The sequence below is a fragment of the Ceratotherium simum genome, chromosome 14 (genome assembly GCF_057802395.1).
Source record: "Ceratotherium simum simum isolate JZ-2026a chromosome 14, ASM5780239v1, whole genome shotgun sequence".
Classification (NCBI taxonomy): domain Eukaryota; kingdom Metazoa; phylum Chordata; class Mammalia; order Perissodactyla; family Rhinocerotidae; genus Ceratotherium; species Ceratotherium simum.
Window position 1 is genome coordinate 1,382,041 of NC_141913.1, and position 16,246 is coordinate 1,398,286.

At 39.2% G+C, this 16,246-nt stretch overlaps 1 protein-coding gene across 9 annotated transcripts in view; it reads left to right on the forward strand.

Annotated features, from left to right (window-relative positions):
- Nucleotides 1-16,246, forward strand: part of ARHGAP28 (Rho GTPase activating protein 28) — a 245,692-nt gene that overhangs the window by 111,463 nt on the left and 117,983 nt on the right. For 8 of the 9 annotated variants that reach the window (XM_087438882.1, XM_087438880.1, XM_087438881.1 and 5 more), the window contains 2 exons: nt 3,567-3,659; nt 9,103-9,195. In XM_087438882.1, coding sequence (XP_087295008.1) covers nt 3,567-3,659; nt 9,103-9,195 — 186 coding nt within the window. The remainder of the gene's footprint in view (nt 1-3,566; nt 3,660-9,102; nt 9,196-16,246) is intronic. The other variant, XM_004421088.3, reaches the window with a different exon arrangement.

Consider the following 16,246-nt stretch of genomic DNA (forward strand, 5'->3'; position numbering starts at 1 on the left):
TCCCCTCCAGTCTTGCTGCTGAAGCCTCAGCACTAGAGTGAATTGAGAATGGGGGACAAGGCAGGGAGAGTGGTCGTGGTCGCAGGTGAAAGAAGGCCCGTATGTTCTGGGAGTAGAGGTCTTGTGCTGTCCTGAGAAATGGGGCATCTGGACGTCGATGAGAGCCTGGCAATGTGTACACTACTTAAAATTCAGATTGTTCTTTGTCACAAATGTAAAAAGCCATGTGAAGCTAGCCTTTTAAAAAGTATTGTATATTTACAATGTATAAGGCCTAATAAGCATCTTCACAGATTTTTTTCTTAAAAAATTAGCATCTGCTTCTGCCACGTAGAGAGACTTGGGAGTTTCTTAGAAATGTACCTAAACTTTGTTTTCTGTTTGAGTCCGACAGCGTAAAGGCCGGTTCCCCCCTCCCTCCTTCTCTGGCTCAAGTACCTGTCTGCCCTGGTCTGTCTCTGAGTGTGTGGGCCCCTCCTCCTCCTTCTTCTTGCTCTCTCTGCCTCTCTGTCTCCCTCCTTTATCCTCTCCTACTTTTTATTTCTTTCTTTGTCATCATTTACCTACATTAATAGAACAGTTACCTAAAGTTTCCATTTCACTTTCTTAATGAAGATTTAAGATTGTTAAGTTTCATAAAATAGTGTTGCATTAATCTTAGATATATGAATCTGACCTAGTATACTTATCTAGTGAAGATAGAAATTCATTAATTTAAAAGATAGCTGTGTAGATTACACTAGTCCTTTTCTTAATTTTTTGAGCATAGATTCCCATGCTCAAAATAATTTTCCTTCAGAATTTTGCAGAGATTTGTCCGTTATCTTTTCTCAGGCACCATTGCTGTGGGAAAGCTCAGTGTATACATCAGTCTTTTTTCCTTTGTGTACAAATGTGGAAGCTTTTTGAATTTTATGTTTATCGTTGGAACCTTGAAATTTGACCTTTCAAAACATTCCCTCCTGGTCACTACTAAGTGAGCTCTTCAATGGGAGAGCTCCTTCTTTGTTCATGTTCTGCATATTTTCTTCTGACACTTAAAGCAGGTATTTGCTCCCGTCATTTCTCACTTACCTCCACGTGGACCTCCTATAAGATGATTGTTACGTTGTTTGGATTGAATCTCAGGATCTCTTAATTGTTCTCTTGTATTTTCCAAACTTTGTTAGTGTGTGTTTGTTCTGCATTCTTGCATATCCCTTCACCTTCATTTTTTACATCGGTAATTTGGCCATAGTTGTATTAATACTTCTGCTTTTCATTAATTTTTAAAAATTTAATAGTCATATTGTTAATTTACGAAAACCTCTCCATTCCTCAGTTTCCCCTTTATTTTAGTAATCTGTTCTTGTTTCTTGGTTACAGTAGCCTCTCAGCACTCTGAAGGTCCTAAATTAAACCTCAAATTCCAGGGTTCTCTTCTTCTCCTTGAATTATCTGTTTCCTTCAGGGTCATCTGTTTATTTTTGGTTTCATTATTTTTGACATCATTACATTGCTATTGTTCAAATGATTTTGATCCTTGGGTGTTGATTTATATGTGTTAATGGAGGACTAGATTGATTGATTGATTGATTAGTATAGGTACTGGCTGTATGTTTCCTATACAGTTATGTAGACCTGTTTTCTCCCCCAAATTCTCCTGTGAATAGGAGTCTGGGCCTTGTGTGAGTGGTGAAGTGTGCCAATGTCAACCGTCACACTTCACTTTGACACATAAATATGGCATCAATGCCAAAGTAACGAGTCCCGAGGAACCGTAATTTATTTCCTTTTCAGGCAAATGTAACTTCTCTTTTTATACTCCTGTCCGTACCCTTTTAGACGGCCCCAGTGAAGGACAATTCAGCTTTCTTTCTGTCCGGGACCACCACACCCATGCTAGGACAGCCACCACCACCCCCAGGCGGGTGGTCACTCTGTCACCAAGAGGACACTTGTTGGGTTTTACTTTGGAGTCACATTTGGCTGCTGCCTGCTGTCCAGAATTCGAGGGAGGAAAGGTCTCCTGGCCTCTGTTCAGAAAAATATTCTCCCGTTACTTTGGTCATTGTCTTCTTAATTGGGGGATGTCTTCCTGCTCTTTTTATTTTCATTCTGAATATGTGCTTTTTCTGGATCAAGACTTACCTTCTACATGTTTTTCCCTTGTACATTTTTTCAGGCTGAGGTTTTTCTCAACCCTTATCAAAGCATTCTCGTTTACTTTTTATCTTCTAGGAACATCCAACAATTTCTGTTCTGCTAATGGAAATGTTTAGTGCTTTCTAGATCTACTCTTTGAAAAAGGTATTTCTATTGACACTTTGAGTGATTTGCAGGGAGAGGAGAGAGTGGTATGTGCATTTTGCTATCTGTGGATCCAATTTTCTTGTGGTAATTGTTTGGTAGTATTTGTTCATTTCCAAAAAGTGGGGGTTTTTTCCTTATTATAAAAGTAATACAGAATCTTTTGGAAACTTAGAAAAATATGGACAAGCAAGGTGAAAAATGACTATTTCTATGGGCCCAAATAAAATTTTATGATTTCATTAAATATACAGTAAATGTAATTTTCAATGGAGTTCTTAACATAAAGGAACAGAATATTTAACCCTTGTTTCAATAGAGCCGTTATACACTAAATCTCAAATACTAAATCCACCACTGGATACGTAGCACAAGGTCTGTAGTCCTATTCATCATGAGCAGAATTCCAGTGCCCAAATACATTTTTCCAATATTCAGAAGATGTGAATCAAATATTCCTTTCAGTAACACATTTAATTGAGCAAAATAGTCAATCTATTTCCAATTTCATAATTGATAAACACCTAAAGGTGGAACCGATTTATAATTGACTGTACAAGTATAGTCATACAGTCTGTTTAAAAAAACATGATTATATCACTTATATTTACATTTGACTGCACGTAACAGAGAACCCAAGAAATCATCAGTTATACAAATATGGATTTGTTTTTCTCTCTTTAAGAAGTTGAAGATGTGTTCCTTTTCCTTAGCGTAGATCCAGCTTCCTTCTATTTTTCTATTTTGTCTTTCATATGTGGCCTTCATCCTTTTGCTTACAAGTTGGTTGGGCTACTCCAGACACCATATCCATGTTCCTGGCAGTTCTTGGAACTTGTACCAACTGACTCTGTCCCTCTGACCTTACTTTCCTGGAAATCTTACTTGGTAGAATTCCATTTACCACTTATTTTCCAGCCTGTTATATGATCCTCCTTAGCTGCAAGGAAGCTTGGGAAATTGATTTTTTTTTTTTCTTTAGTTGGACACAAAAGTTCTTGAAAAAATATCAAGATCCTGTTAAGGAAGACAGGCACCTGAGTTTGAGATAGGCAGTTGGCAGTATCTTCCACAGAGAGCAGTGTCTAACATCATGCTTGGGAAATATTGCTGATAAATGGCTAAATGCAATGATCAGTGCACAGGCACTCATCTCTATGTATATCTCCACAAATTTGTATGAATGAGCACATATTATGCACAACCCATAATGGAATACACAGTGACCTTTGGGAGAATATGCCTGAATAAAAATGCACTTTCATTTTTCTCAATAGCCAGATGATTTTTCTTGTATCCCAACTCCTCTTTTGGATGCGACCCTGGATGAAGAAGGGATATCAGCAATTCCCTGCAGAAATGGTCAACTGGTAAGATAAAGCAAGGGGAGAGTAATGAGGTTAGAAAAAGTAATTATTTCAAGACAGGAAAATTTGAAAAAAATGCCTACTTACCTTGTAACAGTGAAGACAAAGGAGACTCCTTAACTCAGGAATGAATAATTAAATAGTTATATTCACAAATAACTACGTGGTCTACCTGCACCTACAGCAAAAACACAGCCACAGCCACAGCTACAGCACAGCCAGAAGTCAAAATGTGGGGGAGGTTGTCAGCTGAACTTTTGTTCCCTTTGTGGAGCACATAATGGAGAATCTTATGCTACCTTCCATGTAGCTTTCAATATTAATTTAATTCTCACTATAACAAATATTTTTTTGTGTGTGTGAGGAAGATGAGCCCTGAGCTAACATCTGCCAATCCTCCTCTTGTTGTTTTTTTTTCCTGCTGAGGAAGACTGGCCCTGGGCTAACATCCATGCCCATCTTCCTCCACTTTATATGGGACGCCACCGCAGCATGGCTTGACAAGCGGTGCGTCGGTGCACGCCCGGGATCTGAACTGGTGAACCCCACGCTGCTGTAGCAGAGCGTGCGCACTTAACTGCTTGCGCCACCGGGCCGGCCCCAAGAAATATTTTGACATTTCTGTTATTTTCTTTTTTTTGAGTCCTTTGTTTAATCTATACATTTTTTTAATTGCAGTAACATTGGTTTATAACATTGTATAAATTTCAGGTGTACATCATTGTCCTTCTATTTCTGCATAGATTACATCATGTTCAGTTATTTTCTAAATGTAAATATCTTGTGAGGAGCAGCACTACAGCATCTTCAATGTGTAGCAGTAACTGGGGGAAGTGCACTGTCTCGCACAGGAGGTAAATGCATTTCATCAGAGCCCACCTTGTCCGTCTTAGTACAGAGTTTTGAAGGGTGCTAATCTGGATTCATAACTGCTGGTGAAGCTATCTCAGTAGAAGGCTTTGTTTTTGTGAGATGAATCCCATGCTGTGGTCTGCACCACTGGGCATGAGCCTGGGTGCCGCTGAGCAGGAGACGTACAGGACGTGGTGTGCTGACGTCTGCCTCCACTTGGGGTCCTGGCAGCAGAGCATGCAGAGAGAGGGACTTTCCTCTATTACCCTTCAATGTGTTTCCTTCTCTTTAGCTCTCTTTTTCCTTCCTAGTAGAGGAAGAGGGATTCTTTGCTCTTCTAAGAAGAACCCCTGTACCATCCTGGATCTGATGAAGATGATGATGATGTTTAGTTTCTATACAGTTTATTTTCATCTTACACGTATTTTCTGTGGGGTACTCTATCTGGATCTTACAATTGTGCTAATACAGGCTAGTCTTTGGTCCCTTCTAAAATTCTGCTTAAGGGTTTGGATGTGGTCCGTTTGTGTTCTGGCTGCTCTTCTGTTGCTTGAGGGTAGGTCAAGATCTGGAGGTGAAGTGTGATCAGCTGGGACTGTGAGCAATGCTATTTTGCAGATTTTGTCTCTAATGTTTTTTCTAATTTCATTACCTTTCTCCTAAGAGTGTTAACTCCATCTAGTCAGAGGTCTTTACGTTTTCTGTTGAGTTGGCAGCGGGTGTCCTCAGGTTTTAGACTTTTCCCTCAGTGCAGGGAGTCTTACATGTCTTGCTTCCAACCAGGACACTGGATCCGAGGTGTTTGTTCCTCACTGCTGGCCCTGTTTCCCTTCACAGCAGCCACTACCTCTCCCCTCAGCCAGAGGAGCGGCAAGTCAGTGTTTTCAAATAACGGATTTCTGTGAGCTTTCTACCCCACCTGATTCTACTTGACTCGCCTCCTCTTCACTCTGTAGGTGAGGGAGGGATTCCACCCTAGGATTACAGAGATGGCTCAGCACATGACACTTGACACTGGACTGATAAGATTGGCAGCAATTTATTAGTCACATGTTCTCATGGCCACGGCGCCATGTGTGGGATGCACTTGGGAACAAGTGAACAGCCAGGGGCTGCGGGAGGCAGGCTTTGTAGTATCAAGAGGGTGAGGTTCCCATGGGAGGATGTGATTGGCTTGTTTAAATTATTCCGTAGGCTGGCAGGGAACTGAAACGCACTACTCAGGGATAAGCAAGAACTGTGTCTGGTCCCCTAGATAAGGAGCATTGTCTGGCGGGGGGACCTTAACTGAGGGAGCAGAGTGGGCGAGCAGCTTGCACTTAGACCTCTTGTGGCCCTCCCCATTGTACCAGATGTCAAGGCAGTGCACACAGTGAGCCTCAGTCGAGGTCTTCCGCCAGCCACACCGACACTCCCACCCCTTGCTGTGGGCTCTCATGGTTAGTCTAGGCTTATTTTGTTTCTTTTCTCTTTTATCACTATCCCTTTTATTTCAACTCTTTGAAGGTCTCATCACCTTGTAAAGGTTAATCAAGGGGCAAGTGAAGTCCCAAACACGTGAAGAAACCCCTCACTGTGATGGAAGAGAACATTTAAGTTTTGCTCCAGCCCAGCCCAAACTACTCACCAGCTTATAGGGTGAGAGAGCGAGAACCGTTCTTTCCCACAGGGGGATGAGGAGGCCAGCATAACAGAAGGGCTACAGGGAATAGTGAGAACGCTAATTTGCATAATCACATGTATTACAAAATGTTACATCTTCTTAGCAGACTGCATCTTTTATCCTTTGAGCAATTCTCACAAGAAATATCTCTGGATACATTTTCATATCCAAAAAGCTTAAATCCTAAATTGATGAGTATCAAAATGCTAGGCCCTAAATCAATTTCTTTCAGAAATTTGTAAATATTAATCTATGTGCTTTTTCATATAGTGTTAATTTTGAGACGTCTGATGCCTCTCTAAATCTTATTCCTTTATTTATATGCTGCTCTCATTTTTATATTTCTGGAAGCTTTTTAGGTTTATCTTTATTGTTGGAGACCTGAACTGTCATCAGGATATGAAATCTTTTTTTTTTTATCATGAACAGCACTCAGCTTTTTGTCTCTGAAAAATGTTTCTTTCCTTTCAGTTCTGAACATTCTTTTCCCATTATTTCTTTAATTATTTCAGTACTCCATTTAACTCACATATCTGTTAAATTGTCTCATATTTTCCATGTCTTTTTTTCTGTTTGTTCTGTATGCCAGTAGATTTTTTTACATCATTTTGTAGAGCCTGATTCTAATTTTTGCCGAGAGTAGTTATAATTTAGCCCATATTGATTTTTCAGTCTAGCAATCATACTGTTAGTTCATAAGAACTCCTCCTTTTCCACTGATCTCCCCTTTATTGTTAGAGTTAGTTTGTATTTGTGGTTGCAATAGCCTCTCAAATCTCTCTGAAATTATTAAATCATTATAAGCTTTCTTCTCTTCCCTCAATTCTCTCTCCCAGAATGTTTGTCACTATACTTCTTTTTCAGAATGTTGATTTTCTCCATGACTGCATTTTTCATGATGTTGATTTTCTCCAATGGCTGATGATCCTTGGTGATTGATTTATATTTATTAATGGCTGGATTGACTGATTAATGACTAAGGATATGTCAATGCTGTATGATTTGTCTGCCATTATATAGATAATTTCCCGAAGGACTCTTTATTGAATACGAGGGCTGACTTTGGGTCCTGTGCAAGTTGGTAAGGTCTGTGAACGGTGTGTGAATGGTAGTTGGTCTAACAGTACATGTGGGTGAGTACACGTGCACGCACACACAAGCACACACCTTCAATGCCAGAGAGGGAGTGGCGAATGACTTCATTTCTCTCTATCCCAGACAAAACCGATGTGTTCTTTTTATTCTCCCGCTCCCGTTTCTTGTGGAGGTCCAGAGCAGCCTGATGTTGAGGTCTGTTTTGGTCTCAACCCTGGACATCTTCTCAAGGCAGGTAGCTCACTTCATTCAGAGTGCTTTTGTTGGGTTCATACATAGCTACTGCCTGCTGTTCAGTAGAAAGGGGGCTATTGGGAGACTGTCTGGCCCCTCTGTTGAGGAAACACTTTACAATGAGTTATTCTGGCCATTGCCCTTTGCATTTTTTCACTCTGGGCTTAGTGGGTGTCTGTCGGTTTGTTTTTCGTGGATGTCTTTCCTTGCCAGCAATGTTGTCTTATGCTGTTCTTAGGCTGTTTCTCTACAATTATAAAATAAATGGTATACTTTTTATTTTCCAGGAATTTCTAACAATTTCTCCTCTGTTTTTAGAACACTTTGTTGGTTTCCAGCACCACTTGGAGCCGTTCTTATAAAAATACGCACTTTCTCTAGTTCTGAGTGGTTGGGGGTGGCACGCTCTCAGTCCTCCACCCTGACCTGTTTTCTGTACTGCCTCGTTAGCATTGTTTCCACTTCAAAATAGATGTCCATTTTTCTTAGTAATGTAATACATACACTTTGGTGGAAAGCTTTAGAAAATATGGAAAAGCAAGCTGAAAGATAACAGTTTCTAAGATCACACGTAAAAGTTTATGATTTCATTAATATCTAGTATGTTTAATTTTGTAAAAAGTTGCTTCAATCATAAAATACACTTTTGCATCTTATTTTGGGGAATGCCATTGTATCACCAATGCTGCTAAATATCTTAGAGCATATACACGAGGCCTGCACTGCAGTCCATCAGAATCAGAATAGTCTCCAAATACACTTCCTGCATAATGAAAATCAAGGCATTTCCAATATCCAGTGAAAGGGAATGAAATACTTGGTTCGGCCATATGTGCTCATGAGATAATCAATCTAATGTATGTCCAATTTTATAATTGAAAAAACTGACTATTCTTCCTATTGATTTATAAATCATTGCAAAATATACTCATAAAGTCTTATTTTAAAGTAGCATAGTTTTACTAGTAAGCTGCTTGACTTAGACAATTAGAGTTTTATTTTCCTTACAAAATTAGAAGTCTGAGGCTAGTATGGCTGGTATCCCTAGCATGGCTCTACTAACTTCTTCATCTTTCCATTCTGCTCCGCTTAGCATATTGGCTAATATTTAATGCTTATAGGATGTCTGGGCATCACAGGTATCATGTCCATGTTCTAGAAGAAGCGTCGATCAGCTGATTCCATCAACTTTAACAAGAAAACATTAGCCTTTCTGGACGCTCCACCAAGTAGGATTCCACTTCTGTCTCATTGGATGTAACCATCACATGATCACACTTAGTCTTTTTAGTTAGACACACAGCATCTTGGAGCAAAATCATGGTATTCATAAGTTAAAGAGGAAAAGAAAAGTGGATTTTGGCAGGCATTTAGCAGTGTCTGTTTCTGAGACCAATTTCTATTATAGTGCTGACATTTATGAGGATCAGTATAGTTATGGGCAGATTGGTAAGCCCTATTACCATTGCACAGGTAGTCATTAACTCTGTATCTCCACATGACTGTACATTTAAATAGATTCTAGTGTAATGCATGATTGAATAAACAATCACGCTGGGAAAGATATGCCTATATAACAATGGCTTTTGTTTCTCTCGTTAGCCAGGTGATACCTGTGACAACTATTCTTCTCACTTGGATGGCACTCAGGAGGAAAAAGAGCTGCCAAGAATTACCAAAACAGGTGGTTCCTTGGTAAGTTATAGCAGGAGAACTGGGGGTAGGGATGAAAGAAGAACCCATTTCTTCAAGACAATCGTGCAAAACATCAAAACAATGACACGTAAATAAGATGGCTGGACAACCACAGCTGTCAACAGACGTATCTACCTTTCATTGATTTGTAGGAAAACATTCAGCAGTAAATGAACCCAAGTTTAATAGTTAAATCCACAAATAACTGTATGCTTTATAAAAACAGATACACACCGGGGCTGGCCCGGTGGTGCAGGCGGTTAAGTGTGCGCGCTCCGCTGCGGCGGCCCGGGGTTCGCCGGTTCAGATCCCGGGTGCGCACCGACGCACCACTTGTCAAGCCATGCTGTGGCGGCATCCCATATAAAGTAGAGGAAGATGGGCATGGATGTTAGCCCAGGGCCAGTCTTTCTCAGCAAAAAAAAAGAGGAGGATTGGCAGATGTTAGCACAGGGCTGATCTTCCTCACAAAAATAAATAAATAAATAAATAAAAAGATACATACCCAGGAAACCAATGATTGTAGGCATTTCTTTTTGACAGATTTAGTTCCTTTACATTTTTTCTTTTATTTAAAAAAATTCTCATAGGAGTGTTAGTTCCGTGGAGTCACAGGTGTGTGTGTTGGAGCCACAGGCGTCCTCAGGTCGTTACAGTTTCCTCGGCGCAGGGTGAACCCTGGGCAGCTTACGTCTGACTACCCTTTTAACCCTAGGTGTCCAGTGCCCCTCTCCCCTCGCCATCCCCCTGCCTTTCTGCAGAGCAGCTTGTCCCTACTTACCCAGAAGGGGGCAAAGTCAGGCGAGCCTGAGGAGAATGATGGAGCTTCCAGCAGTTTGCGACCAGGAAAGTTGCTTTATTTATGGTTTAGCCTAGAGCCTTTCCTCACATCTGTTTCTGCTTGTACTCCTCTCTGAAGCCATCTTTTTCTCTCCCTTGGTAGAGCGTAGGTTAATCCATTTTCCCTTTTACTTTTCCATCCTCACAGTCCCTCTCCTAACTTCCTCCCAGATAGAAAAAGGCAAAATGGTGCATCCCGATAGGTTCTCTCCCCTCTGCTGAAATGGCGTTGGGGAGACACTTACTGTGAAGGGGTACGCATATATTGAACCCAGATATAGTTACTCACACCATCAGTCATTTTCCCTCGTAATTTGGAGGAGATAGTAGTAGTCATTTCCAAAATTTTCTCCATTTACTTCTTCCTTGGTGCTGTTTTAATGGAGAGTGAGGTGGATTTTGGAAAAGAATCCACATCATTCCTGGAATGTCTCTCTGTGTCCACCACTTGTGTGAAGGCTGCTGGGATTCTTTTTTTCAAAATTTTAGCTGTATATTATTGACTCTGCTAGGTTTTAGGAGAGAGAGGCTTGGTCATGTGACTTAACTCTCCCATTTTATCCCAGAATATAGTCCCTATTGTTTAAAGAAATAATATAAAAACTCCTTCTTTTGATATTAAAAATTGTCTCCAGTATGCTCCCTGTTGGTATTTCCAACCTTTAGTTCCCTGAACTTTACAAAAATCCTCTATCTTTGAAAACAAATCAACTTTCTCTTTTAAGAACATACCCTGAATTTTCCAGTGGTAAAATTTTGTTTGTTCTTTTCTCATCATTTAAAATGGGCAAGAGATTTAAACAGACACTTCACCAAAGAAGATATGTGGGTGGTAAATAATTTCATGAAAGATGCTCAGTATCATTAGTGATTATGGAAATGCAAATAAAGCCACAATGAGATATCTCTACTTACCCTGTACAATGACTAAAATTAAAAAGACTAACCATATCAACTAGTGCTAAGGATGTGGAGCAACTGGAACTCTCATACCTTGCTGGTGGGAACGTAAAATGGTCCATCCACTTTGGAAAATAATTTGGCAGCTTGTTAAAATGTTAAGCATATACCTACCATAGAGCCAGCCATTCTACTCATAGATAATATATTTTCACACAAAGACTTATCCACAAATGTTTATAGCATAATAGCCCAAAGCTGGAAACAACTCAGTTTTATCTACAGGTAAACAGATGAACAAATTATGGTTATTCATACAATGAAATATTACTCAACAATAAAAAGCAATGAACTATTGATGTATACAACATAGATGGATCTCAAAATAGTTGTGCCATGTGAGAGAAGCTAGACAGAAAGATTCAATTTATATAAAATTATAGAAAATGTAAACTAACCTATAGTGAAGAAAAGAAGATCAGGGATTACCTGGGGACCTGGAGGTGAGCAAGGAGGTGAGGGAAAGAGGGATGACAAAGGGACACGACGTTTTTAGAGGTGCTGGTTTTGTTCATTGTCTTGACTGTGGTGATAGTTTCACGGGTCTATATGTTTGTCAAAACTTATCAAATTGTATACTTTATACTCTTTAAATATGTGCAGTTAATTGTATGTCAGTTATACATCAATAAACCTTTAAAAAAGAGTCCATATAACATTTTATGATTTCATTAATATCCAATGTGTTTATTATGCAATAAGCTACTTACAATGAAGGAATAGTCTATTCATGTATTATATGTGGTTGATCCTTGACTCTAAATCACAAATGCCACTAAATCTGGGCGTGTACAACCCAGTCTACAATCATCATAGACCTACTCTACAAATCACTTCTTGTATAGATAAAAGAGGACATTTTCCTTTTGTGCAGTCAACATAAATGAATTAGTTACTGGAGATGTTAGTTTATTCAAAAGACAAAGTAGTTGATCTAGTTTATTTCCAACGTCTTAAGTGAAAATCAAAGAGCTACGCTTGCTATTGATTCATAGTTCACTGCAAAATGCCATCATACCAGCTGTGAAAAATTATCGGTTATGTCTATGTTTGCTTCATAGAAAAGAAAATCTAAGAAACCGTGATGTAAACAAGTAGGAGTTTGTTTTAATCACAAAACAAGTAACTAATGGGGAGTAGACACAGGCTGATACAACTGCAATCAAGTGCAATGCCAACCTTAGCACCAACTTCTTTTTCCTTTCATGCTGCCACCATAGCATGCAAGTTTAATCCTTATACTTACAAGATGGTTAGCAAACTCCTGAAACCATGTTGATATTCCTCTTAGGAACATGTGCCCAACTGACTGTCTGTCATTAACAAAAAACCTTAGCTCTCTTGGAAAACCTGAATAGTAGAATTTCTCTTATTATTCACTAACTATTATACTCTTTTATGACATTATTTGTTTTTCTTTTCTTTTCTTATTTTAGTTGCCCGAATCTCATTCCTTTATAAATAAGCTTTTTTTGTTTACCCTTTCTACAACTTTTGTGAATTTTTGAATTTTGAATTTATTTTGAATTTATTGCTGGAGTTCTGAACTTCCACAAGGATCTGCCCTTTATTTCATTCATCTTGGTCACTGCTTCATTTTCTGGACATTGTCTTCTGTTGTGTCTTAAATTATTTTTTCTTCCCATTTTCTATGTCCTCACCCTTCCAGAACACATATTAGATGGTTGTTGCTTTGCTCGAACTGAATTTCAGTATCCCGTAAATTTTCTCCCATGTTAGTCTGTTTGCTCTGATTTCTTCAACTTTATGTTCCAGATTAGTAATTTTTTCTTGATCATGATTGCATTGCTTTTTAGCTTATCTCACTCTTTTTGTAAATTTCAGGGAACCTATCCTTATTTCCCAAGAACAACGTTTTTCTCTCTGATTTACCCATTATTTTAGCTGTACATTCTTGATTCATAGCAGCAATAGCCCCTTAAATCACTCTGAAGATAAGAATTATTTTTTTAAAGGTTACAACTACTGTTTGTTTGTTTATTTATTTTTTGAAGATTGCCCCTGCACTACATCTGTTGCCAATCTTCCTCTTTTTCTTTTTTCTCCCCAAAGCCCCAGTACATAGTTGTATATAATAGTTGTAGAGTTGTAGCTCTTCTATATGGGACACCGCCTCAGCATGGCTTGATGAGCGGTGAGTAGGTCTGCACCCAGGATCTGAACCAGTGAAAACCCCAGGCCACTGAGGCAGAAAGCATGAACTTAACCACTATGCCACCGGGCCAGCCCCTTAAAGATAAGAATTATTTTTAAGGAATCAGATTATTTTTATGTGTTTTTTATGGAGGTATAATTTACAAACAATAAAAGTACATATTTTAGATGTATAATTCAGTTAGTTTTAATGAATGTTTTCACCCATATAACCACAGTCAGTCAAAATAGAGAACATTTCCATCACTCCAGAAATTTCTCTCAGGCCTTACCCGTCGAGTGTCCTCCCACACCTGCACAGCAAGCCTGCTGTGATTCTAACACCTTAGTTCGGTTTCACCTTTCATGTCAGTGGAATTGTAAATATAATATTCGCTTTTGTATCTGGTTCCTTTCACTCGATAATAATTTTTAGATTCAACCATTTTTCACATGTGTTAAAAGTTTGGTCCTTTTATTATGAATAATATTCCACTGCACATAGATACTACTATTGGTTAATATATTCACCCTAATGATGGATATTTGAATTGTTTCCAGTTTTGAGCTATTATGAATACTGCTGCCATGAACATTCTTGTAGTATAAATGATGTGTATTCTCACTTTTCTTGGGTAAAGATGCAACATAATTCAGATTGTTGGCAAACATAGCCACCCACAACCCCATCACCCACAGCTCTTAAACTCAGCAGGAAATAATTTAATAGGTAAACCAAAAACAACTAAATTCTATCTTTAAAAAATGCTTCTACAGGCAGAAACAACAATAACAAAACTAGTTTTTTTATGTGTATCCTACGTGGAGGACATTGTCAACTAAAGCCTGGTCCTTGTGGGTGAGCTCATACAGAAAAATAGCGGACTACCATGTGAATATTTTTTTCAATATTTTCAGTATCAGCTGAGATGTAAATATTTAGTTTTTACCAGTTATTTTGCATTCCAGTTATATGTAAATATCTTGTGTGGAGAACGTAAGCTTTTGGAGTGTGTAGCAATAAGTGACGCAAATAGTGACGTGTCTGGCTGAGTGTGAGTACCATCTGATCACGGATGTGCATACCTCCCTTTGGGTGGCAGCAAGTGTCCTCAGGTTATAGGTTTTGCCTCCAGTGCAGGGAGAGCTTCTGACCAAGACTATGGATACTGGGTGTTTTTTCCCGTCCAGCTTCCCAGTCCTTCCCCCAGACCCTGTCTGTCAGAATCTTGTCACAGCAAGAGGCTGAGATGACCCACCAAAGATTCCATCCCAGGTAATGTAGGGTGGAAAATGTTCTAGAAGGCAGAAGATATCAGCACACTTGCATGTGGAACTACGACTTTCTGGCCCCTAAAGTTCTCTGCAGAGTCATAGTGTAGGAGTTGATTGATTTTTTGATTGATTAGTACAGGGGATTGCTGTATGTTTCCTCTGTAATTGAGTAGATTGATTTTCTCCAAAGACCAAAATTGTTGATTACGTGTTGTGAGTGAGTGGGGGCTTAACTTAAAGGTGCGTAGAGGGGGCAAGTAGGCTAGTAAACACTCTCCCCAAATGTAAAACCAATGAAGGAGATGAAGAACTTGAATTTATTCCTTCCCAGCAAAGCTGATTTCATTTTTCAGTCTCGTGTCTTTTGTTGTGACCTCCTGAGATCCCTCTCTCTTAGACCCCTACACTCATACTAGGACACCGCCCCCCACCACAAGGCAGTTAATTCACTTTATTTAGACTGCATGTTTTGAGTTTTCCCTAAGGTTACATTTAGGGGCTGTTTACATATTTAAGTCGGGGGGGGGGGGGGTCTACTTGGCTCCTATTTTGTAAACATTTCTTAATTATTTGCCTGTAGCCTTTCCTACTCTTTCTACATTGTATGTTATTTGTGTGTTTTTCTCTTCCCTCACTAGAAATTTTCTTTTAAATTCTGCTTTTAGGTAGAGGTTTTTATTTTACCAAACCAATTCCATTTGCTTTTCATCTAGAAATTTCTATCAGTTGATCTGCTACAGAATTCTTCACTGGTTTCCAGTGCTGTTAAAATATGTGCCTTTTGGGGCCGGCCCGTGGCTTAGTGGTTAAGTGCGTGCGCTCCGCTGCTGGCGGCCCGGGTTCGGATCCCGGGCGCGTACTGACGCATCGCTTCTCCAGCCATGCTGAGGCCGCATCCCATATGCAGCAACTAGAAGGATGTGCAGCTGTGACATACAACTATCTACTGGGGCTTTGGGGGAAAAAAATAAATAAAATTATAAATAAATAAATAAATAAATAAATAAAATAAAATATGTGCCTTTAAAAAATATAAGTTTTCTGCCATTTTTAGTAATTTGAGCCAAGAGGGGAAGTAGGCGATTATCAGTTCACCATCTTAACTTAAATTTCTTGTACTAGTTCTTGTGTTTTATTCGTTGCTTTAAAAAAAAAAGTTCCTTGTTCATTTTATAAGTAGTGCATACTGTCTATAGAAAATTTAGAAAATATAGTCAAGCAAGATGAATGACAGTTTTTTAAAAGACAAAATAGTGTATGTTTTCATAAGCATCAAACATATTCAATTTTGTAATAAGGTTCCTTCAGTAATGGAAGGAATATTTATTACTTAAATTTCAGTAAACCCATTGTACGCCAAAGCAAAAATCTCTAACTTCCAGCTTTATAAATGCAAAACAACTTGGTACTATTGCTACTGAATTCTATTCACTGCAAAAGGTAGTTTTAGGGTCTGTTAAAAAAATAAGATTAGACCAGTTAAGTCTTGCTGCATAGAATGGAAAAGGAGGAGTTGTTTTGCTTCACATGGAGAAGCTTAACAGATGTGATGCAAGTCTGACAGGGCAGCCACATGATGCCCCTTAGCGTGGACCCAACCGTGTTTGATCATCTGTCTGTGCCATCCTTTCCTGTGGCCATCATCTTTATTTGTGCAAGATGCCTGGACAGCCTGGAGTTACCAGGCATCGTCTATGGTGCTTTCATGAGCATGTATCAGCTCACCTTGTTCTTTTTGGTCAGGAGAGCCTTCGCTTTTCTGGAAGTACTCTTGGTAAAATTACGCTTACACCTCCTTGGCCACACTTGTCACATGATCACT